General features: G+C 39.5%; 1 protein-coding gene across 2 annotated transcripts in view; it reads left to right on the forward strand.

Moving 5' to 3' along the window:
• Nucleotides 1-3,172: 3,172 nt before the first annotated feature.
• Nucleotides 3,173-19,575, forward strand: part of TMEM170B (transmembrane protein 170B) — a 35,008-nt gene continuing 18,605 nt past the window's right edge. For both annotated transcript variants that reach the window (XM_028107441.2, XM_028107442.1), the window contains exon 1: nt 3,173-3,811. In XM_028107441.2, coding sequence (XP_027963242.1) covers nt 3,493-3,811 — 319 coding nt within the window. In that variant the 5' untranslated portion in view covers nt 3,173-3,492. The remainder of the gene's footprint in view (nt 3,812-19,575) is intronic.

Below are 19,575 nucleotides of genomic sequence, written 5' to 3' on the forward strand. Positions count from 1 at the left end.
TCTTACTTCTGTCATTTCTTCCAACTGAGTCTTATTTTCTTCAGAAAACAACCAACAGTGCTCTCGCTTTGTGTGTGTGTGTGTGTGTGTGTGTGTGTGTGTGTGTATGTGTACAAAGACGTTTTGGACAGCTTTGTGTATGGATTTTGAAAACAAAATAGTTTAATAGTGTGTGAAATTTTAACTCATCCTTGTGAAAATTAAATCTATAGTATTTGACACAAGGCCTGACATGATGAAGGAGCTTGCATTCATTATTACTCTTTTTAAATGACACCAAAAATTTGAAGAGAGAGATAATGTTATTATTCCCATTTTAAAGCTAGTGAGTGTTGGAGCCAGTGTTCAAACCATATTTTTCAGATAATCAGTCTATTAAACCTACTCCACCACTCAGGGTTTGGAACCACTGAAATGTGCAAGAAGATGAAATTAGATTGCCTAAACAAGGTGACTCTACGTTGTAGTCCTGTAGAGCAAGAAAAGATAATAATGTGAAGGGAAAAAAATTCTCAATAGTTAATGTTTTTCTCAAAGGATCAATATCACTTTATATTTCAATTGATTTCGAAAGCTTTCTTCTGGGCCCTCTCTGGGCAATTAATAGGATGCCTAAGAGTTGTGGATGTCCCCCACTTGCAAGTAAAAAATAAACCAGGAACTGTTTGTGAATTGGGCACAACAGCACAAGATTGAAAGACACCTCTAGGATTCATCTGAGGCATTCCCTGACTTCTGCAGTGTGACTAAGCCATTCCTTGATTGCTACATTAATTCAATATCAAAAATCTGCAAGGAAAGAAGTTATGCATGCAGCTTCTATTTGCATTAACTCAGTTTGGAGTTCTATAACTCTGGCTATTGGGAAAATGTTCAGTTCTCTTAAGAATATAGGCTTCCACACACTGAGTATCTTTAGCTTTATCAAGGCAAAGACAAATTAAATGCAATGCATTAGCCTAGAGAGTAGGGACCTTATTCATCTTCAAATTCTAGTGATGATGCCTAACATAGAATATTAGGGATAGTAGGTGCCAAAAAATGCTTATTAAGTTGAACTGAAAAGGAGGGGGAAAAATTGTCCGGTTATTAAAGTGCAGATCAACTTGAGGCTTCATTGCTGTGTCTTACTTTCTCATTTCCTGAAATTGCTTAGCTTTAGTTTTAAAAAATTATGCGAGACAAGAAAAATGCCAACTTTTCTATGAAGTTCATTCAATTATTCATTCAGCTAATATTTATTGAATATCATGTATTGGCACTGCCCCAAGCCCTGAATGTTTTAAATGTATGCTACCAGGTTTAAATAATAGTGTGTGTAACCAGAAGAACCCCAACTGATTCCATGTAAACTGACTAAAAGTTCCTGATGTGAGAGTTTAATGGAGCTGTTGCTATAAACCCTTCATCGGATGTGCTCACGTTCTCTAATACTACTAACCAAATAATGCTAAATCTCTTAATGCTGTCATTAGGTAACCTGCACTTCCCCATTCAGAACCTTAAATTATGGAGTTAATTAGTGAGGTGAGAAAGATAGTGTTATTTGCAAGAAAGAATTCATAGACTAGTAATTCAGAAACGGCTCTCAAGTGGTGTCACCTCTGTCCAATCACTTAATTCTGCAGAATTAGTTTTCTACCTGTAAAATAAAATGAATTAGAAAAATGTTAAAGCCTCTTTTAAGTCTGATAGTGTATAATCTTTAAGATCTAATACTTCTAAACTGTAGGAAAAAGATGAACTCTACATTATGAGTTTTGGCTCAATTCCTATTGAGGAAAAAATTGCCCTCTCCCTTGTTGTGATATCAAACAGATACACATACATATATACAACAGACAATTACATACATATAAAATTATTTTTAAAGTGGTCACCAAGACCACTGTTTTACAGGTGATTCAATCCTTCTGTGCTTTGGCCAAATATACTTGGTGATTTAGCTAAAACATGAACTTCTTAACTTTTCTTTGTAGATTTTCTTTTCCAGAAGGCAGAGGGGTTGAAAAAGGCTGGAGGGGCGCCTGGGTGGCTCAGTCGTTGAGCGTCTGCCTTCGGCTCGGGTCATGATCCCAGGGTCCTGGGATCGAGCCCCACATCGGGCTCCCTGCTCAGCGGGAGCCTACTTCTCCCTCTCCCTCTGCCTGCTGCTCTGCCTACTTGCGCTCTCTCTCTGTAAAATAAATAAAATCTTAAAAAAAAATTAGTTTTTATTTTTCAAGTTAAAAGGTTTCATGCTTCAAGGAGGAGTTTAATTTGCTGTAGTTGTAATTTAGAGAGCTCCTCGGGCTAATACTGTTTAGTTTAACATAGTTTCAGTCGTGGGGGAAAAAAAATAACGGAGGTTTTCACAATTTGGATAAAAAGAATATTGCAACGAAGAGAGAGCTAGACCGGGGGATGGCGTTCAGGACACCTGCCGATCCCTGTGTCAATAGTTGATTTCCGATGCTAGAGCCACGGGAGGCCAAAGTTCTTGAAGCGGGAAGGACTGGATGAATGCTAAAGCGGGTCTATTTCTGTTTCAGCGGCTTAAAAATATATTCTGCAGGTAGTGACCTAGCCAGATCAGCTGACTCACTTAAAAAAAAAAAAAACCCGCAAATTAATACATACAAAATGTTGAGATATTTAAGCCCTTAAAAAAAATCTTACACGGAAACATCTTCATCAAAAGCATTTTGAGGCCAAAAATCTGTAATGCGACAGAATCCATCACACGTGCTTGAGCACCCCCCGCTCCCCACAAGATGGGTCAGGGCTGCCCGTCACGCGAGCGCTCCAAGCATCTCCGTCCCCGGCTCCGCCCGGGGCAAGACTCCAGCTCTCACCACCAGGCGCGCGCCCGGGGTCTGGGGGCGGGGAGGGAGTGGAGGTGGCTCTGTTGGGGCACCCAATCAGCAGCGGGGCCGGGCGGTGGCGCTAGTGACGTAGGCCCCGTCTCCCTCCGCCCCACTGCGGGCCGACGCTCGGTGCCGTCAGCCACGCGAGCTCGCGCGCGCGGGGAGGGGAAGGAGGAGGGCTTTGGGGACCGGCAGGCTGTCGGAGGGCGGCGGGTCGCGGGGAAGGGGAGAGTGAGCATGCGCAGCGGCTCCGGGGACGACGGGGGAGGTGGGGACCCGTGCGCGCGCGCACTAGCGGCCCGCCGGCGGCCGCGGGTGGAGGGGGCGGTTCCTCGAGTGTCGGCGGCCGGAGGGTGGGCAGGCTGGCGGCAGGTGCCGCTGCGGCCGCTGCCGCAGCCTCCTCCGGGTCCCGGGTTTCCTCGTCCTCGGGCGGCGATGAGCTGGGCCCCGTCGGGGGCTGCACCTGCCGTCTGCCCATCACCCGGGGCCTCCCTGCGTGACCTCGGCCTCGTCGCGTGCCCGGCCCCCGCGACGCGGGGCTGCCCCTGAGAGGGAGCAGCAGCGGCCTCCTCCTCCCCGAGTCCTTACTCGGGGGCCGCGCAGGGAGAGCGCCCGGCCCCCACCCCTCCCCCGTCCGCCGTCCTCAATGTCTCCCCGGCGGGGAGGGGGCTGCCTGGGAGACGCGCTGAGCTGCCCCCCCCGGAGGCCCGTCGGCGGCAGCAGCAGCGCCCGGCCCGGCGTCCCGCAGCCTTCCCCGGCGGCGGCGGCGGCCTGGAGGAGCCGTGCACCCGCCGCCGCCCCCGGAGCCTCGCAGCCGCCGCCGCCACCCGGCGCCCGAGGAGAGGGCGGCGGGCGCCCCCCGGGGAAGATGAAGGCGGAGGGGGGCGACCACTCCATGATCAACCTGTCGGTGCAGCAGGTCCTGAGCCTCTGGGCCCACGGGACGGTGCTGAGGAACCTCACGGGTAATTGATGCGCCCGGGGTGGGGACGGGGATGCGGTGCCTCCCCCTGCCTCCTTTCTCCCTCCAAAGGAGGGGCCGTGCTCCTGCCGTCCCACCCCGTGCGCGCCCCGCTGGCCGGCTGGTGGTCCCAGGTCCTGGCCAGGAAGGTGTTAACTGGGTGCATTCCGCGCGGGTCCCCCGGGCGCCGACGCCCGACCCACTCCCCAGGCGCTCCGAGGGTCCTGATCGCGGGTGGAGAACCCACGACCCCCGCCTCCTGCCTGGCGCGGGGAGGGCTCCCGACGGCGGTGCCTTGTGTAGTACGTGCCGAATAGCGTTAGTGCTGAGACTGGGGCACAGTTAGCGTTGGTTTACCTCCCCCCCGCCAATCGCGCACACACACAGACACGCACACACACCCTGCTTCTTGCTGCTTAAATCCTTTTCTTTCTGGCAAATCTCAAACCGAATGCAGGACTTAAATTCTCTGTTTACAATGATTAGTTTGCTTCACCTGTTAAATTGTTGCTCTAGATGACTAATGAAGTAGGTTATAGTGGGTCAGGGGCTTGGGCCAAGATCTAGTGCATTCTAAGCATTTCAGCTTTAACCATATATTTTCTGTGTCTTATTTCCTTTTGTCTGTCTGTCTCTCCCTCTAGCCTCAAGCTGCCGCTTCTGTGACATTTGATTTTTTTTTTTTTTTTTGCATTTCCTTTCTTCGTCAAGGCTGTCAAGAGGGAATTGGACTTAACTACATTATAATAATTAACCTCAATTTTAGTTGTAAAAGTGAGCAGTAATACTCATTTTTTATCGAATTTGTAGGTTTGGTTTGTGAAGAAACTTCTATGTTAATGTGGAAATTCTTATACTTTGACTTCTGAAATTAAAAAATACTCTCTAAAGATTAGTGGTTAGAAGAAAGATTCAATTGCAATTTGGTGAGTCAATCTCTGCTTCTCAGGGAAAAAACTTAACATACACAGGATTTTAATTCTTGCAAACGTATAAAGCTAATTTTGGTAGGAACATTTAAAATACATTGTGTCAAACTGGTTAAGTGTGAAGAGTATTTTACAAATATAACCTGACAGATTACATACACATGTGTATTACATATATGATAAATATATAATATTTATAATATAGTAACATGTATATATTATAAAATCTGGATATGGAGTTCAGATATCTGTAGAGAAAAATTTTATGGAATTTTTTTAAGATTTTTTTATTTGACAGAGATACAGCGAGAGAGGGAACACAAGCAGGGGGAGGGGGAGAGGGAGAAGCAAGCTTCCTGCAGAGCAGGGAACCCAATGTGGGGCTCGATCCCAGGACCCAAGGATCATGACCTGAGCCGAAGGCCGACGCTTAAGGACTGAGCCACCCAGGCGCCCCAATTTTATGGAATTTTCTACCACAGAATGACTTTAAAGACACTGATTTTCTTGAATGTGGCAACTATAAAATTAACATAGATTCTGGATTGATTTGTGGTGTCCTCACTTTTAATCTGTGGTTATTTAACTTGGAGCAAACTGACCTTACATGATGGTTGAGGGTCAGGGACATGTTTTTATTTCTAAAAAAAATGCATTGACATGAAGACCGTTTCATGATTCACTTGAATTTGGAGATAGCCTACGTTATTTTACTTCTGGCTTTGCTTGTATTTATCCACTATTCATATTTCAAATGTTGTATCAATAGTGTTTGTAGGAGTGAAGTGAAAAGTAAGAACTTAATATATATTTGTATTTGTTAAGGACTGGCTTAGCTCATCATTTATTTAGAGAAAATTAGTTTGGGGAGCCATAAAGTGGTGTAAATGTACTTACACTTGGCTAGATTTAACAATATTTCTAAAATATTTACTTTAGGATTCTAATCATTATAGTGGCTTCCAGTTCTGTGAGTCAATCAGTAGGTTGATAATAGTGGTTTCAACCCAGGGTTAGCTCTCATTATCTCTTAATATAATCTTAATAATCGTCAGTCGTTTATCAGACTTTGCCATTTCGTAAAGGATATGCTGACCATCCAAAGCTAGTCCCTCAAGTGGGACAAGGAACATGGGGACCGCTTCTAGGAAATAATGAGCCTGAATATGCAAAATTCTGTTTTCAGGGTAGAAAAGGAGGAAGATGTAGGTTAGAAATATGCTTCACCAGCAGGGGAGTGTACCACATGTTAGGAATCACCTCACTTCTAAAAAAGTGGGTTCTGGAAGTGGTAACATTTAATGTGATGTGGTTCATTGTGGCCTTCTCGTGCTGGTGACCTTAGTGATCCCATATGTAGCTTGGCCGTTAGTCAAGAGATGCTTGCCACAGTGCCATTTAGAATTTGGTCTATTCAAAACAAACACACCCCTCCTAAAACAAGACTACCGCCACTTACTTCGTGAGTGCCTGCTATGTTCAGGCATTTTGCATATATTATTTCTAATCTTAAGAATAACTTTCCAAAGTAGAATTGCAGAGAAGAGAGGCAAAGTCAGTTGCCCCAAATCCTATCGCTAGTAAATGGCCGAGTGAGGCTTTCAACCCCTGTCTTTGCCCGCCAAGTACCCTTTCCCCTTTGCCACCTGCTTCTTCTCGTCCTTTCTTTAGGCAGAAGGAGTTACTTGCCTCACCCTGCTACTTCTGCTCCATGTACATGCTTTTATTATTATATTGTTTAATGACATAATTATTTGTCTCTTCTAGACTGAGCTTTTGGAGGGTGGGTCATTGTCAAAATCATGGAATTCTGGAATTCTGGCATTATTCTACCTGGCACATATAAATACTCAGTACATGTTTATTTCTGAAATAATACTGAACATTCGCATTAAACGTTCTAGTTGCATTAGGTTCCAGGTACCTCTGTTGGATTGAATATGCTGTTACCTAGGGAATGAGTTGTTTAAGCAACTTTTATGGATAGATGTCATACCTTTAAACTACACAAATGCTTATTAAATGCACTTTTCTGTGTTAGTTACTGTGCCTTCATGTATTTAATCTTTTCAATAATGTTAAGAGAGATTATTGTTTATCTTTATGGATTCAGACATTGAAGCTAAAAATAACTTGCTCAGCTCTGATAGCTAATAAGTGAAAAATTATTACCTTTTTCCAGATTATGATAACACATTAACTCAGAAGACATGTTTGTCATCATGATAAACTTAGAAATGAAACAGGTAGAAAGGAGCATAGTGTAGAACCAAACTAATTTGGATTTAAGAAATGACTGTGTGAAAGATTTGCAGAAATCTGGTTAATAGGAACTCTGGTTAATTAAACAAAAGGAGAAAGTATTCTCATCTCTATTTTTTCTTTACACTAACATAAATAACAGGTGTTACTTATTCTTTTCTTTGTATTTTATCCCAAACAAAGGTGAAGCAGGGAAGTTTTTATATTGACTTTTTTTTTTCCCCTTAGACACTGACCTTTAGGAAACAGCCTTGTGTATGTATTACTTTGATAGAAATATATTTTCAAAAAAGTAAAAATAAGAACTAGAAATTAGGACGGGGTTTAGAACTAGAAGTTATATAGTTTGACTCCTTCATTTTAGAAATATTGATGTGTCACTCATTAAAGTAACATGGCTGGGATCAGTTACTCAGTGACAGAGGCAGGCCTAGAGATGATGTTGACTGATGCTTAGTTCTGTGCCTTTCATTTTATTCCACATAGATTCTTAACTCAGGCATGTCTGGTGATAAATCTTAAGATACTTAAGAATAGCCTAGCATTATTTGCCCCAATGAGCCTAAGAACGTGTGAGTGGAGCTAATTTTTGTCCAGCAAACAAAAGATACTGGAAAATGTAAGATATTATTGAATAATAATTCTTTCCCCAAATTTTAATTTGCCATTGCCTGTGTAAAAGTTAGTGATCCATATTTATTATATATGTAGTTTTAGAAATCCTACCAAGTTTGGTCTGCTATTTATTTTTTCTCCTTCCTGAAGACAGTAGTATAGGGATTCCATATAGAACAGATTAGTACCTGGAGATTCTATCTCTTCGGTTAACCACCATTGCTAAAGTTCTCTTCTGTATCTTTACTGCCCAAAGTGTGTAATTCACAGGATTCCAAAATTACTCACGGTGTATAGGTTATACGCTTCTTCAGCTTACTAAAGTAGAGATAAATGCCTTCCTTTCTTTTTGAAATAGTTTTTCTTTCTCTCCATGTGTTCTAAACCCCCCTCCCCCAATCTCAAATTACAGTCAGTATGCGTGTACTCTTTCAGTTTTATGGGTAATTTGACTTAAAAAAAATCTACAGTGAAATATATTCCTTTGCTTTACTTTTATTTTCTTCAACTACTTTGGCTCCCAATTTTGTGTTCTGACCCAAATTTGGTTGCAAAGAATTTAGAGAAGAATTTTTTACTTAGAAAAAGGCAGGATCCTTAAACCTGTGGGTAAACACAGGAGTGAGGCTGGTACTCGGGAAGGGGTAATTGGTCCTTGGGAAGGAAAGGCACAGGATGGCCTCAGGCTCATCTCCTTTCTCAGTGTCAGTCGCAAATGTGGGGCAAGTGCCCCTCTTGACTGTTGGTATAGACATTGAGAAGCTGGGAATTCAAACGTGAATGAAGGTCAGATGTCTGTGTGTATAAAATATATATGTGCTTATTTTTATGTTATACACACACTATTATAGTTCCTTTTTAGACTTTATAGTTGCTAAGCTACTTTAGTGTTAGTGTTGATTGTCAGCAAAAAAAAAAAAAAGGTGAGGGGAAGTTTGCATCCACTGTACATAGTTGGAATTGTCCACCCTCACACTGGGAGAGCCAGCACCTTCCTTCAGTATGCTCCCAAGCAAGTGTGCAGCTTTCTGGGGTACCCTGTTTCCCAGCTTCCCAGTGGGTTAAGTTCTTTCTAACCTTTCTAAACCTCCTCTATTATAGGAGGTTTTTTTGAAATACAGGTGAAAAATTTCTTACTCTTTTGTGGTACAGAGCCAACTAACTAGTGCTGGTATGATTTGTACTCTATTATAGGCTTTCACTTTATGGAAGTTTTGCCTGTATATCTTACTGAGAATGAAGCTACGGTAGTTTTTCTAAAACCAGAATTGTCATCTACAGGTTTTTATTAATCCCCATCTCGTTATCTTTGAATCATGCATCCATATGATTCATCCATATCCTCTGGCAATAGCAAGTCTGAGGTCTAGCTGACATTTCTTAAACCTAAAGCAATTTCTGGATAAGTCTTAGGACTGTGTAAGCTGTAATTTTGATGCTCTAATAGACTCTTAATATAAACTTACCTTTGTTTCTTTTGGTGATTGAAAGGAACGACCAGAAAAGTAAGGTAATTCATGAAGAGAAGTTAAAATAACTAGAGGTGTTTGTCTTGTAGAAGGGAAGCCTAAACAGAAGAGGAAGGGTGAGTCAGGGATGGGGAGGAGGCACTGAAACCAGGGAAGGAAGTTGGGCTTAAGAATAGTTAGATGTAAACTGCAAAACGCCTGGAGAAGACAGAGGCAGTAATCTTTTTGACATTGGCCATAGCAGCATTTTTCTAGATTGGTCTCCTTGGGCAGGGGAAACAAAAGCAAAATTAAACTGTTGGGACTAGAGCAAAATAAAAAGCTTCTGTGCAGGGAAGGAATCCCATCAACAAAACGCAAAGGCAACCTATTGAGTGGGAGAAGATATTTGCAAATGATATATCTGATAAGGGATTAATATCCAAAATATCTAAGGAATGTAAATAACACACACACACACACAAAGAATAATCCAATTAAAAAATGGGCAGAGGACCTAAATAGACGGTTTCCCAAGAAACACCTATGGATGGCCAACAGACACATGAGAAGATACGTAACATCACTCATCAGCAAGGAAATGTGAGTCAAAACTACAATGACATATCACCTATATCTGTCAGACTGGCTAGATTCAAAACCACAAGAAATAATAAGCGTTGGTGAAGATGTGAATAAAAAGGAACCCCATGCACTGTTGGTAGTGATGCAAACTGGTGCAGCCACTGTGGAAAACAGTATGAAGCTTCCTCAAAAAATAAAAATAGAAATACCATATGATCTAGTGATTCTACTGCTGGGTATTTACCCAAAGAAAATGAAAACACTTAATTCCAAAAGATACATGCAGCCCTATTGTTATTGCAGCATTATTTACAATGGATTGATGAATGAATAGAGATGTGTTATATATGTACAATGTAATATTAGCCATAAAAAAAAGGATGAGATCTTGCCATTTGTGACAACACGGATGGACCTAGAGGATATTATACTGACTGTAGTAAGTCAGACAAATAAGTCAGAGAAAGACAAATACCATATGAGGATGCTTATATATGAACCTAAACCAAAACAAACCAACAAATAAAAAGCAGAAACAGACCCATAAATACAGAGAACAATCTGATGGTTGCCAGAGGGGAGGGAGATGGAGGCATGAGCAAAATACGTAAAGGGGATTGAGAAATACAGGCCTCTGGTTATCGAATGAGTAAGTTACCCAGATAAAAGGTATAGAATAGGGTATATAGCCAATGGTATTGTAATAGCCTTGTATGGAGACAGATGGTAGCTACACTTGTGAGCATAGTACAGTGTATAGACTTGTCCAATCACTATGTTGTGTACCTGAAACTAACGTCACATTATGTGTCAACTATACTTCAATTAAAAAAAAGTCAGATGTAAGAAGAGAGCCCCGAGAGTATAGCATGTTGAATTGACCATAGTATCCGATGAGAAATTTAAATAAATACCAAAATTCTAAAATAGTTATGTTCATTGAATATTTACTGCATGCCGGATACTGTGCAAAGCATTTAGCATGCATCTCTTTTCCTATAATTGAAATGGCCAAGTAACTTACTGCTTTATTAAATGTATGTGATTATATCAGGTATGATAGGCTAATTGTGCTTTTAGTGGCTAAGTATTTTAGCAATAAAAGTTAATCATAGAATAAACGATGGCAGTGGAAACATTTGAAAAATGTCTCATTAGACTATCAAATTCCAGTAACCTTAGCTGAGTAGATTAAACTTGGGAGAAAAAAAGATTTTTCACCAAACTTCATACAAGTAGGAAGAACCAAACTTTTACCTGGGTCCAGTCGCATGTGTCCTTATAAATCTTGGCATATAATCTAGGAGGACTTTTTGTAAGAGTGAAGTGGTATAATAGGAGCTTTTGAAAAGCAGGGGATACCTGTATACTACTCCCGATTATCAGTGTCGTGGAACTGGATTTTCATGATAAAATTCCTCCCCTCTCCCATTCCCTACCGTGAATTACTTTAATCCAACGTAGTTTCTGAACTTTGCTGCATATCAGCATCACCTGGGTTGGGTTAAAGGTACAGATCCAGGGTCCCAGTCCGTATTTATGGAATTAGGATTTTTGAGAACAGGGTCTAAGAAGCTACATTTTTAGCTAGTTCTTCTGGGTGATTTTGTTATTGAGAGCTCAAGGATTGGGAACACCCGATTTTTTAAAAAAATTTTTTATTGTTATGTTAATCACCATACATTACATCATTAGTTCTTGATGTAGTGTTCCATGATTCATTGTTTGTGCATAACACCCAGTGCTCCATGCAGAATGTGCCCTCTTTAATGCCCATCACCAGGCTAACCCATCCCCCCACCCTCCTCCCCTCTAGAACCCTCAGTTTGTTTTTCAGAGTCCCATCGTCTCTCATGGTTCGTCTCCCCCTCCGACTTACTCCCCTTCATTCTTCCCCTCCTGCTAGCTTCTTCTTTTTCTTTTTTCTTAACATATGTTGCATTATTTGTTTCAGAGGTACAGATCTGTGATTCAACAGTCTTGCACAATTCACAGCGCTCACCATAGCACATACCCTCCCCAATGTCTATCACCCAGCCACCCCATCCCTCCCACCCCCCACCACTCCAGCAACCCTCAGTTTGTTTCCTGAGATTAAGATTTCCTCATATCAGTGAGGTCATATGATACTTGTCTTTCTCTGATTGACTTATTTCACTCAGCATAACACCCTCCAGTTCCATCCACGTCGTTGCAAATGGCAAGATCTCATTCCTTTTGATGGCTGCATAATATGCCATTGTGTATATATAACACATCTTCTTTATCCATTCATCTGTCGATGGACATCTTGGCTCTTTCCACAGTTTGGCTATTGTGGACATTGCTGCTATAAACATTGGGGTGCACGTACCCCTTCGGGTCCCTACATTTGTATCTTTGGGGTAAATACCCAGTAGTGCAATTGCTGGATCGTATGGTAGCTCTATTTTCAACTTGAGGAACCTCCATACTGTTTTCCAGAGGGGTTGCACCAGCTTGCATTCCCACCAACAGTGTAGGAGGGTTCCCCTTTCTCCACATCCCCTCCAACATCTGTCATTTCCTGACTTGTTAATTTTAGCCATTCTGACTGGAGGGAACACCCGATTTTTAAAAAATTGTTTTTTGTGATCAATTTGTAGCTATATTGTGATATATATAAAGCAAATTAATATAGGGAATTTGGTATAACTAAAGACTTATTACGTTTTCAATATAAACAACTCATTTCCCGGAGGATGCTCAAACCCAGTTTTAAAAAAGTGACTATCTTTTAATATTAGTTATTAATATTATTTTAATATTTTTAGTATTTTAGCGTTGTCTTTATATGAACTATTAGCTATAGAGAATAATTCCTATTAAATGATCATATTTTAAAAATTCAGTATGGCTTAGCTACATTAGATCTGAAGTATATGGGAAAATTTAACATTAGCAATATTTATGTAAACACTTAGATAATGTGCAGTCATTCGAATTTTCCCCTCCAGAATAATTTGGATTCTGTTCAGATTTTTGTATGCAAATAAAGAGTCTAAAAAAGCAATAGGATCCTTAAATTTATGGGTCAGGAAACTGAGTTTTATCCTTGACTGCGACTAACTGGTCGCACGTTAGACAAGCCACATGGTTTCCCAGGCTCGGGTTCCTCATGTGGAATACAGTCTGATGCTAGCCGTTCTCATGTTGATGTTAAGGGAAAGCTGATTTAGAAATCAGAAAGTTCCGAGAGAAAAGTTTAGTTAACTATGAGTTAAGAAAAATGCTTACCAATGCATGTAAAAATTAAAAGTTTACTCTTTAATCTTTAAGAAATTTTCTTAAGTGGTGCTTCTTCAGACTTAATAGGCTGATTCGTAAGGTGAGGCCTAAGACCTAGAAAATCTTTGTTCTCTCAACAGCATTTAATAGCTCTTAAAGATTGGGCCTTCTTAAAACTTGGTTTAGGAAACTCTGGATTCAGTATCTGAAATGATGTCTTTGTTTAATTTTGTCTTGTTTATCCGTGTGTGGTGTAACTGCTTCCTCAGGATTACTGAGGAGCAACAGTTCTGACCATGCATGTGTATTACTTGCTAAATTTTCTTGGTTGTGCTTTCACTTTCTGATCTGTCATTCATTTAGTCCTGTATTTAGATTTAACTTTAGGAATTTGTTACATCCAGAATTTCCTTGTACGTTATGCTCATTGATGTACAAAATTCCTTTTTTCACTGTTCAGTGTCAATATCCCTTGGAAATACTATGTCATGAGATTGTAAAACATTTTATCAATTGCTGACAAGATTTTTTAGATCAGTGACTGATTCAAACAAACATGTTGTTACTGACTTTTTTTTTTTAGTATGACATGTATTATTTAAGATACTTGAGGGCATACAAGTAATAACATTGAAACCATTGTATAATGCTGTTATAATTTCATAATAGATTCAGATTTTGGCATTTAATTCTTATACTTTTGTAACTGAGTAGTTAATCAGTTATGAGGAAGAACAAGTTGAATGACATCTTTTAGGAAGACAGTACTATGGCTTGAATATAGAACAGTTTTTGAACTATTTTAAATAGCCTTAACCTGATTTCTTTAAAGCAGTGATATTCTGATTGTTTTAAATTAAAAAAAACTTGGTTTTTAAAGAAATTTCTTTTACTACTCAATGATAAGCACTGTAATTTACAGTTTGAAATTATATAATTAGCTGGCAAAAGGGTAATTTAGTGTAAGTGGGTAATAAGTGTTGCCATAAGCTTTGAGAAAGGCAGTGAATTAAGGCAACCCTTGAAAGTATCACCATTAAAGTTAAAAACTAGTGTTCTTGCTCTCTCTAAGCAGAAGCAGACAGCTATTATTTACAGTAGCTTCAACTTCTATGTTAAATGAGGTTTCAAGTGGACAAACACAGCAACTTATTTTTAAATCTGGTTAATACTACCGATAAGAATGATTAAAAATAAGAAAAAATGTCCTTCACATTTACCTTCATTTTAACTTTCTTTTTTGTTCATTTCTTCGTATAGAGTTAAGCTTTTATCTAATATCTTATTCCTTCTGTCTGAAGAGCTTCCTTTAGTATGTCTTGTAGGTCCACCGGCAATTAGTTCTCCCAGCTTTTCTTCTTTCTGAAAAAAGTCTTCATTTCACCTTCAGTTTTGAAAGCTATTTCTCTGGAATATAGATTTCTGGCTTTACAAGTGTCCCCCCCCCCACCCGCCGCGTTCAGTCTTTAAAAAACTGTCACTGTATTGTTTTCTCGTTTGATAGGTTCTGATGAGAAGTTTGCTATATTTTTTATCTTTGTTCCTCTATATGTAAAGTGATTTTCCCCTCTCTTACTACTTTTAGTATTTTCCCTTTATCTTTGATTTTTAGTCATTTCACTATGATGTATCTAGATACGTGTGTGTGGCTTTTTATTTTCTTGTGTTTTGGTTATTTTGGGAAGTCTTTATCTTGCTTGAGATTCTCTGGGAGTCTTAGATTTGTGGTTTGATATCTTTCATTATTTTTAGAAAACTTTCGGCCACTATCCCTTCAAATATTTTTCTTCTCCATTCTCTTTTTCTTCTCCTTCTGAGACTCCAATTACGTGTATGTTAAACCATTTGAAATTGTTCCATAGCTCTTAAGTGGGTGATTCCTTTTTCCCCGTACCCTCCTCCTTTTGTCCTGTTCTTTTTTTCTCTCATATTTTAGTTTGAATAATTTCTTTTGGTCCTTCTTTAAATTTACTGATTCTTTGCTTAACTGTATCAGGTCTGTTGGTGAGACCATTAAAGGAATTTTTTTATCTCAGATATTATGGTTTTTGTTGTTAACTTTTAAAAAAATTTCTAGCATTTCCATTTGAATTTTACTTGGAATTTCCATTTTTCTGCTAAAATTCCCCATCTGTTCATGTGAGTTTTCCACCTTTTCCACGAGAGCCTTTAACATGTAAATTACAGTAATTTTAAAGTCCCTGTCTGGTTGTTGTAAAGTCTGGGTCATTCCTGAGTTTGGTTCTATTAATTGCTTTATTTCTTGACAGTGAATTGTTTTTCCTATTTTCTTTACCCTCATTCCATCTCCAATATGTTTATCATTTGGTTAAATTAAACTTATTTTTAAAAATTCATATGTGACAGTGAATCCTCTTGGGACCTTTCTTGACATTGTCCTTGTTTAAGCCTCTGTTCCCCATAACATCAGCTACATACTGTGCTCTGAAGAACCTGAGGTATTAGAATATATGCCATTGAAGTATCATTAACTAAACACTCAAAGTGTCAGCTCTTGCTAATATATAGAAGTACTATGTTAAATTAATTAAAGTGCTACAGTAAATATTTTCAGCTATGCAGGTCATATGATCTCTGTCATTAACTACTTAGCTTTGCTTTTATAGCATGAAAGTAGCCATAGACAGTCTGGATGAGTATGACTATGTTTCAGTAAAACTTTATGGGCACTGAAATTCAAATTCTGTGTAATTTTGATGTGTCATGAAGTATTGTTCTTTTGATTTTCAACCACTTCAAAATGCAGAAACCATTCTTAGCTCACATACTATATATACAGAAACCGGTGGTGGGCCAGCTACAGCTCATGGACCCTACTTTGCTGACCTCTGATCTAGGGGACTTTTCCAATTTATAAGTGCATCATCTTTCCAAGAGTCTAATAAGCCACGTACGTGAGACGCATCCCCAAACTGAGAAGTCATTGATGTTGGAAACTAAGGGGAGTGATTTCCACACTTTAGATTTGCTGGAATGAGACCAAAGCTTGAGATAATCTAATGCGAACACAGACTATTTAAACATACAACGCGGACCATTTCTATAAAGAAGGTAGAAATCATGAACAGCTTCAACATATGGTCTTACTGGCATGGTATTTTCAGCTTGAGGCTTAGATTATATTGAGCGCACAGTAAGCGTTCAGTATCTGTTAATTATTTTATTAGAAGCGTGAGATATTCTCTAGAGGATTAAAAAATACATTTAGTGTTTGTCTAATGAGACGGTTTTGTTGTTTTTATGACTTTTGGATTTTTTAGTAAGTATCTCTTATGTAACTTTAGCCTAGAGTAGTGATTTCTATTTCTATGGCATGTTGTAGTTATTTGGTAGAGTTGACAAAAATGTTGTTTAGATCCCACCTCCAGAGATTGCTTTAGTTTAGGGTAATTCTTGTGAGCTGTCTGGGTTGAGAACCTTTGGCCTAGTAGAGCATCTTCTTTGATGAATTTTAGAACGAAAAACTACTTTTTAAAGACTATGTTTGCAGCAAAATTAAAAAAATACATTTTTCAGGCAGGTGCTGAAAAATAAAAAGTAAAGAATGTATAAAATAATATCACCCATCTCTTATCTTTAAAAAATAGCCATTGACAAGTTTTCTGTTTGTGCATTTTTCTGTACATAAACAAACATATTTTTAAGCAAATAGGATCGTACAGTATGTACCATTCTTTGACTTGTTTTTACTCATTTAATACATTTTAGACAACTAGAGAAAACCATTTCTCATAAATAATTTTGTCCAAGGATTAAAAACAAAAGCACAGAAGATAATTTTTGAGCAACTTGGCAACGGGAGCTGATGAGAGATACAGATTGGGAGCAAGGCTATTTCTAGTATTGTTTGGAGGCCGGGACACATCACAGTTCTCCGGTGCAACAATCCAGGCAAAATTTGTTTAGAATGAAGATTATGGACAGCCTTGAATAGGGAAAAATAACCAGAGGACATTATGAGATGTGCCCAGGAAAAAGGAATATTTCCTTCCAGTGAATTAAGGCGAGTGTGTGGATGGCAGGCTTCAGAGTTTTCTGTTTCATGCATTGTATTTTTTAAATTTTATTTTGCATCTTGTTTAGCACTAGCAAAGTCTCCCTCTGGCCTGTCTTCCTTTCACTGTTGCTCAATTGCTGGAAGCTTGGATTAGGTGGGCTGTGGGGTGGACAGGGACCCCTGGGCCTGTGGATGTCCACATTAACTGTATGGCCTAGACAGTTGAAGAAGAGCTGGTATTCCATGCCTGTCCTCTTAGCACCTGTCCTTCCTCTAGGGCTCCTGGACATCTGTTCCTGCTCTGCTCTTAGGGTCCTGCAGTTCTCTTCACCTGAACTAACCGGGTAGGTTTCCTGTGTTTGCCAGTAGTGAGCAGGGCCTAAGACAGACTTTGTCATGCAGAGCAGATCAAGATCTTCAGAGGCCCTGCCCACGGACCAGGTTGTGCGTATCCATCAGGTAATTCACAATCATAATGATAACGTGAAACCTAAGTTAGCTATAGATATTCTTAGCAGAGTTCAATTTTTTCTAAGATAAATAATATGATTTTTTAAAAAAGAAATATGAAAATAAATTTGAGTTTAGGTAGTTTGTGCTCAGTCTGCTTAAGGGATAACTCTGGCCTGGTCACTAGAGGACTATTTGAGGTTTTATTTTAGTTGTATAATTCTTTGATATCTTGGGGCCTTATAAAACATTAAACTTAAAATTTACATTTCCAAATGCTCAAGCAGAGTTATTGTTGAGGCCAATAACTATGTATTCACTAAGCAAACACCATTACTTATAATGTCAAATAATCCCTCACTCATAGTCTTAAATATAGTCAAGAATTTTTTCACTCTATTTGTATTTCAAGGACAACAAAGAAAAGTGCTTTCTGGGGTAGATTGGTAAGCTATCAGAAGTGGGCCTGGGATACGAGGCAGATGATTGAGTATGTGCCTGTTGCTATGGAGCCTTTCTTATCTCAGAGCTCCCTTGATGAAAATGCCTCCATATTATTATTCCCTTATATTCCCCCCTTGAAAAATTACATCTTTTAAAATAGAAATATCTTCTGAGCAGGTTAAGCTTTTTTGTCCTTAATGCATTTATTATAAATTGAAGCTATTTGTTTGGGAGTGACAGCATGAAAACATTCTGCTGAAAGCTGGAAGAGAAAAACCTTAAAAGGCAAGCTTTGTCTCCTTTTCCTTAATGACCAGCACCTGTCTCTTATGCCATTGAGAAGCATGCGTGGTCCTTCAGCACACATTGGAAAATATACCCAATGTCCCTTCCTTCAAATGATTTCACATTAACTGCGTCCAGTCTAAGTGTTAATTCTTAAGAATTTGGCAGGCTGAAAATGATTTTATTTTTTAAATCTGTTTTCTGTGTATCCTCCCTTTTTAAAAAAAATAAACTTTTTACTTTGAGATGATTGTAGATTCACATGCATTTGTAAGAAATAATGTGGAGGGAACCCACGTACCCTTTACCCAGTTTACCCAATGAAGACATCTTGGAAAACCACAGTGTAATATCAAAACCATGATACTGACATTGATCCACCAGTCTTATTCAGATTTCACCAGTATTACTTGTATATATGTACTAATTTATGTGTATTTGTATTTATTTCTGTACAGTTTTGTCACTCGTATAAGTATCCGCCACTACAGTCAAACTAGAGAATAGTTCCATTGCCCCAGAGACCCCTAGTATTTACCTTCTATCCACACCTTCCTTCCTTCATGAGTTTTTTTTAAGAGTTCATTTATTTATTTATTTATTGGAGAGAGGGTTGGGGAGCAGGGGGAGAAGGGTGAGCAGACTCCCCGCCGAACATGGAGCCAGACGTGGGGCCCCCATCCCAGGACCCTGAGAGCATGACCTGAGCAGACATCGAGAGTGGGGCGCCTAACCGGCTGAGCCACACAGACACCCCACTTCACAAGTCTTTTGCTTGTTTCTTGTTTATGGTCATGACTTAAAATAATTATCTTTGAAATTTATATCCATACTTTAAAAAGTTTATTTTTTTAGTGTGGTTAAAAAAACACATAAAATTTTCCATCGTAACTATTTTAAGGGTATAGTGCAGTAGTGCTAAGTACCTTCACTTTGTTTTATAACAGATCTTCACATCTTTTTAGTCTTGAGGAACTGCAGTTCTGCACCCATTTCCCTCTCCCCCAAGCCCCTGGCAACCATCATTCTGTGTTCTCTCTGTGAATTGGACTGCTTTAGGTACACCTCATGTGAATGGAATCGTACAGTATTTATCGTTCTGTGACTGGCTTCCTCTACTCAGTATAAAGTCCTCACGGTTCAGCCCTGTCATAGATGTCCCCGGGTTTCTTTCCTTTTTTAAGCTGAATAATATTCCATTGGGTGTGCCATCCGCAGTTTGCTCATTCGTTCATCCGTTGGTGGACACTCAAGCTGCTTCCCTTTCTTGGCTATTGTGAATAATGCTGCTAAGAGCATGGGTGTGCAGATAGCTCTTTGTGATCCTGCTTTTAATTCTTTTGGCTATATATGTAGAAGTGGAATTGCTGGATCATATGGTAGTTCTTTTTCAAAGTTTTTGAGGAGCCACTGTACTTCTCCATAGCAACTACACCATTTTACATTCCCATCAGCAGTGTATATATGCAATGATGTTAGGATAAAT

This window comes from Eumetopias jubatus, unplaced genomic scaffold (assembly GCF_037043125.1).
Source record: "Eumetopias jubatus isolate StellerSeaLion01/CBP00866 unplaced genomic scaffold, mEumJub1_p1.0 scaffold_6, whole genome shotgun sequence".
Classification (NCBI taxonomy): Eukaryota; Metazoa; Chordata; class Mammalia; order Carnivora; family Otariidae; genus Eumetopias; species Eumetopias jubatus.